The sequence below is a fragment of the Geospiza fortis genome, unplaced genomic scaffold (assembly GCF_000277835.1).
Source record: "Geospiza fortis unplaced genomic scaffold, GeoFor_1.0 scaffold254, whole genome shotgun sequence".
Lineage (NCBI taxonomy): Eukaryota > Metazoa > Chordata > Aves > Passeriformes > Thraupidae > Geospiza > Geospiza fortis.
Window position 1 is genome coordinate 1,073,647 of NW_005054441.1, and position 5,990 is coordinate 1,079,636.

General features: G+C 62.6%; 1 protein-coding gene across 1 annotated transcript; it reads left to right on the plus strand.

Annotated features, from left to right (window-relative positions):
* LOC102040972 (mucosa-associated lymphoid tissue lymphoma translocation protein 1-like) lies at positions 1-5,736 on the plus strand (the record flags this gene model as incomplete). Its single annotated transcript, XM_031062208.1, has 15 exons — positions 1-76; positions 560-690; positions 800-947; positions 1,277-1,455; positions 1,566-1,662; positions 1,808-1,855; positions 1,950-1,985; positions 2,365-2,568; positions 2,717-2,894; positions 3,185-3,259; positions 3,687-3,814; positions 3,883-4,029; positions 4,289-4,446; positions 4,536-4,670; positions 4,757-5,736. Coding segments are annotated over 15 exons (1,995 nt in total), but the record flags the coding sequence as incomplete, so codon positions are not given.
* Between the last annotated feature and the right edge of the window lie 254 nt (positions 5,737-5,990).

Below are 5,990 nucleotides of genomic sequence, written 5' to 3' on the forward strand. Positions count from 1 at the left end.
TGCACCCTCCGCTACCTGCTGGGCTGCCTGGAGCGCATGGGGCACGAGCAGGCCTGCCGGGTGCTCAGCTCCGCCGGTACGGACGGACAGAGGGACCGGGGGGTGCGGGGGAGCACCGGGGGCAGGGGCTCAGCAAGAGGAAATGGGCGTGAGGGTGAGAACAGCAATTCCTGTTGGGGGTCTTGCTCTGGTGGCGAGGTGCTGGGCATGCAGGGTGGGGTGGGGTAGATACAACAGGATGATATAGGATGGGATGTGGTCTGACTGGATAGGACAGCACAGATTTAGACAGCATGGGATAGGATGGGATAGGGTGAGATAGAGCAGAGTGGGATGGGATAGGCTGAAACAAGATGCATAGATGGGATAGCACTGAATGTGCCAATGGGACAAGGTGGGATGAGATGGCTGGGGCAGGACAGAGGTGTGGGATGTGATAGGATGGACTGGGCTGGGAGAGGAGAATCTGTGGTGGGTGGGGATGGGGCAAGATAGGATGGCACTGGATGGTATGGGGTGATGCAGGACTCAGCCCAGGCTGGTCTCTCCTCTCCCGCAGTCCATGATGGCATTCGCATCACGGTGCAGCCAGAGTCGCAGGTGGTGGCGGAGGGGACACAGGTGTCCCTGACCTGTGGTGCAACTGGCCCGCCAGGGCTCGTGTACCAGTGGTTCTGTGGGAGGCAGGAGGTGAGGTCCCACTGTGCCACATTGAGCGGGGCCCCCACAGCCTGGCTGTGGTGAGGGACCCGCATGGGTGAGGGAGCACATTATTCCTTGGCCTCCTCCTGTCTTGTAGGTGCCTGGAGCCACATCCCCAGAGCTGGTGATTGACACAGCCACTCCTGCGGGCCAGTGGTACATCTGCCGGGTGAACTGTGGGACCACATTCACCTTCTCCAGGTGGGCTCATGTGCAGGTGGAGAAGAGCAGCAGCCCCAGCACAGGTGGGTCTTGAGATCTCTGTCCCTGGGCTGGCAGCTATGGGGCACCACTTGCTTGACTGGGACATCTCCTGCAGGGCACCTCTTGCCCCATCAGGACAGGGATGGGTCCTGAGTGGTTTCATTTGCCATGTAAGGCCCTGGCTCAGCTGTGAAGGTCTCTGGGCTTGCTGGGGTGATGGTGCCCACAGAGGAGTCACATGCCCTCCTCATGCCTGCTGCCTCATGCCATCCATGGGTGCCAAGGCCTGCCACTGCTGCTGGGGCCTGGAGCAGTGCTGCAGAGTGCTTCCATGGCTGGGTGCCTCATTTCCCACCCTTCCCTTCCCCAGGCAGTGGCTACTGCCCGAGCATGGCAGGGCTGCAGATCCTGCGGCAGCCGCGGCCGTGCCGCCTGGCTGAGGGGGACACGCTGGCCCTGGAGTGCAGAGCCATTGGCAACCCCCCGCCCCAGTACCAGTGGTTCAGGAACCAGCGCCCCGTGGAAGGGGCACAGGCACCCCAGCTCCAGGTATGGAGGGACCTCTGGCATGGCATGGCATGGTACAGCATGGCACAGTGTGCCACGGTGCAGCGTGGTCTGGCACACTGCCCCAGCCTCCTGCTCTGCCCTGCTGGCAGGTGAAACTGGTGACAACGGCCGAGCGGGGCAGCTACTCCTGCCACGTGTTCAACCTCTTCCATGAGGTGTGGAGCCAGGAGGTGGACGTGGAGATTGGTGAGGGCCCCAGACAAACCTCTGTGACCCCCCACCTGCTCTGTTCCCAGCAAAGCCCTCATGGCTGCTCAGTTTTTGGGGAGACTGCAGCCCATGCTGGGAGGTGATGTCATACTTAGGGTCCCTGACATCCCCTCTGCCACAGGCCCACGGCTCTTCACCTCTGGAGACTCCTGGCAGGAGGGGGATGGAGGTAGGTGGGACCAGAGCGGACAGGTCTGCGCTACTCTCCCCACCGTGCTCCCCTGGCACTGAAGGACCATGGCACAGCATTTCTCTCTTCCCAGGCTCCCTAGAGCATGGCAGCCCTGGACAGCTGTATGGTAAGAACCTGCCCAGGAGGGGCTGGTGGCCCTGGGGGGCTCTGACTGTAGCCAGTGTCACCACTGTCACCCCATAAGGCTTTAGTAGGCCAGGAATGCTTTGGATGCAGCATACTGGAAGAGTGAAACAGCAGCCTGGCCCCAGCCTGAATTAGGAGAGCAGATCAGCATCTTAACCCTCAACCCAAATCCCCAACCCCAGCCCTTACCCATAACCTGAGGGTTCAGGGATCAGTGAGCCAGGGATGCCATAGGGTACCTTGGTACCCAGGGACCGTGATGCTGGCCAGAGCTGGGTGTCACCTCTGTGGGCTGTGTGCAGCATGGAGAGCAGGTGTTTCCCACTCTGTAACAACACCTCCCTCTCCTGTCCTTGCAGCTACGGACAAAGTGGCGCTGCTGATTGGCAACATGCACTACCTGCACCACAAGCAGCTGCAGGCGCCCATCGTGGATGTTCACGCCCTCGGTGCTCTCCTCTGCCAACTTGACTTCAAGGTGGTGTCCCTGCTGGACCTGCGCAAGGCTGAGATGCAGATGGCCGTCGATGAGTTCCTCCTCCTCCTTGACAAGGGCGTCTACGGTGTGACAGCACCTGCCAGGGTGGCTCCAGCCCAGGGGGAGCTGGGTGGTTTTATGCTGGTGGAGTCTTAGGGTGCAGCCAGGCAAGAAGCAGGTGCTGGCAGGTCAGGGGATGTCACCGTGTCACCTGCCCTCTGTTTGCCCAGCAGGTTTGCTCTACTACGCCGGGCACGGCTATGAAAATTTTGGCAACAGCTTCATGGTGCCCACCGACGCGCCCAGCGCCTACACGTCAGAGCACTGCCTGTGTGTGCAGCACGTGCTGCAGGAGATGCAGCAGCGCCGCACCGGCCTCAACATCTTCCTGCTGGACATGTGCCGCAAGAGGTGACCCGGCCCTGCCACCCACCTGGGGACAAGCTGCCGCTTGGGGAGAGCCAGCACAGGGACCTGTTGGTGGTGGCTCCTGGGGGCAGGTGGCGGGGCACCCCCAGGGTCCCATCTAAACCCATTGTCTTTGTCTAAATGCCCCAAGGCTTCACTGCCCCTGTGAGCTAGCAAACGCTGTAGTGGGTGGGCAGAGGGGCACAGAGCAGCCCTCAAGGTCTGGTGTGCTTTGGGGTGGGTTTTGGGAGGGGAACAGGTTCTCACTCTGTCCAGCTTCTCTTCTCTTGCAGGAACCTCAATGATGACATCATCCCACAGGTTGGGGCGCTGGAGGTCACGGCCAACATCGTCTTTGGCTATGCCACGTGGGTCCCCTCCCACCATCCCCTGGCACAGGCAGCAGGGCTGAGTCTCCCTGCCTAGCTCAGGGGCTCAGACCCCCACGGCTGCCTCCCTCCACCCTTGATGCTGGAGGGGTTGGGCAAGCAGCAGCTGCCAGTCCCTCACAGGGCAGGGACGTGCCCATGGCATTGCTTGGCTTTGGGCAGCACCTGCTGGCATGAAGCTCCAAGACTCCTCCAGAGCACAGGGGTTTGGGCTGGTGATGCTTTAAGCATCCAGGATCTGGCCATGCTCTCCTGTCCGCAGCACAGTGGCCAGATGGTGTGATAGGAACAGGAAGAGTGCTGGGCACCCAGCTCTGGCTTCCTTGGGGCTGTCATCCTGTTGGGGGCCAATTCCCAGGGAGTGCCAGACCCCATGACAGATCCAACCACTGCCCTGTCCCCGCAGGTGTGCAGATGCCGAAGCCTATGAGCTGAGCCAGGGTGAGCTCTCCAACGGCATCTTCGTCACCTTCCTCAAGCGCTGGCTGCTGGAGGATGAGAAGATCACGGTGCTGCTGGACAAGGTGGCCGAGGGTGAGTGAGGAGCAGTGGGGAGCAATGACTCCCCTGGTGGCCCATGCCAACCCCCTGTGCCCCTGCAGACATGGGCACTCTGGAGATCACGCGGGGCCGGCAGGCACTGGAGCTCCGCAGCAACCTCTCAGAGAGACGGGCTCTGACAGACCCCATCCGCCCCCCGGGCCAGGACGAGTCCTCTGCCAGGAACCTGCAGTGGGCCAAGGCTCATGGTGAGTCATGGCCAGCCTGTGCCAAGCTGGCATCTGGAGGGGGGACAGCCCCAGGACCAGAGAGAGGCTGTGAACAACATCTGCTGGGTTCCTCCCACCTGGAGGAGAAACTGCCGGCACAGAGCCACCAGCATGGAGACAGCAACAACGTGTTGGCAGCCCTGCTCTGGGGTGACCCAGCAGCCACCTCACCTGTGGGGACAGCTCAAGCCCTGAGCCCCTGCAGATCCCATCTCTGTGCTCCCTGTCCCCTCCCCAGTGCTGCCGGAGAGCCGGCACCTCTGCTTTGACTGCGGTGTCACCGTCCAGCTGGGCTTCGCTGCCGAGTTCTCCAACATTATGATCATCTACACGCGTGTGGTGGCTGCCCCCAAGGACATCACCAAGTGTGAGGCCCGGCTCACTGATATTCCCGAGGTGGGAGCAGCTGCCAAAGCCCCACCAGGGCAACGCTGGGGAACGGGGGGGAAGCTGTGGTGGTCTTCACGTGGATGCTGTCATGGCAGGAGCTGGATGTGGACCTCAAGTGCACCAACAAGGAGAGCCCAGAGGAGCTGGGCAGCCCGCTGGCACCCGTCTGGAGCCTCGGCTGCCCCTCCTGCTGCCTCTACAGCCGGATCTGTGGCTTGCAGAAGCTGCAGGTAAGAGCCATGGTGAGCGATGCTGGGGGCACAGCGTGACCATGGCCGTGCCAGGGCAGGAGCCCATGGTGCTGCTGTCCCTGCAGCAGGAGCTGGCCTTCACCGTGTGCCTGCAGTACCGCTACCAGGGCATGGATGACTTTGTGGAGGAGCGGCAGCGGGTGAACGTGGGGCGGCCGCTCATTGCCAAGCTCAACCTGCAGTGGGCAGCGCCCCCCTCCCCAGCCCACAGCCCCCTGTGCCCCTCTGCCCCCGGGAGCTGGGGCGTAGGGGAGAGCTCCTGGGTCAACACCCCTGAGGAGAACCTGAGCCCCGAGGGCCCCAGCTCCCACACCCTGTAGAGGGACACTGAGGCCCCACCCCATCACTGCAGCCCCCTGGCACCATGCCTGTCCTGCTGGGGGGCCAGGGCATGGACGGGGTGCAGGTGACATGCACAGAGGCTGGCCTCCACCCTGGCCTCTGCCAAGGGCTGCAGGTCTCACAGCACAGCACAGCAGGACTGGGACTGGGAGCTCCAGCTGCACGTCCCTGGCATGGCAATGCCACCCCCCATCCCTGGGTAGTGCCAGCCCCACATCCCTGAGCAATGCCAGTCCCATGTCCCTGGGCGGTTCCAGCCCCACATCCCTGGGCAGTGCCAGCCCCACATGCCAGGCCACCACCAGGCAGTGCAGGGGCAGAGTGCCAGAGACCACGGCTCAGCAGGCTCGAGGCGTCGTGCCGGGGCAGGGCTAGGTTCGTTCAGGCCTGGGAGAAATAGAGAGAAATAAGCAGCTTAGGGGGCAAATCCCGCAGGAGGAGATTACAGGGGTGGGAGCGGGAGGGCTCCTGCTCGGCCACGAGGGGGTGGGAGCACCCCCTGGTACCCCCAGCGCTGCCAGCAGCACCCACTCCTCACAGTACAGCCCCAGGAATCGGCCCCACTGGGCAGTGAGCGATTTCAGGACAGGATTGGGATCGAAGGGGAAAAAAATCCCTTTTTGCTTGAATTTTTCCCACACAAACTCCCACATGCTGGGGCAGGTTCCAGTGGGTGTCCAGGGGGAAAGCACCAATAAAGTGGTCCTGCCAGGCGGCTCAGTGCTTCTGTGCCCTCCCTGCGTTTAAATGGCATTTTTGGGGTCAGAAATCTTCCTGCAGGAGATGCAGCGCCGCACCGGGCGCACCCACGGGAGGGAAGGGGCGTACCAAGTGCGGGTACATCCTCCGAGCCACCCCAAGGAAAACAGCTCATTTCCATCACCCGCACAACCCGCAGCCCCAAGGATGGGGAGGAGCATCCATCCACCCTCCCGCCGGGGCCCCTCCGCGCTGACG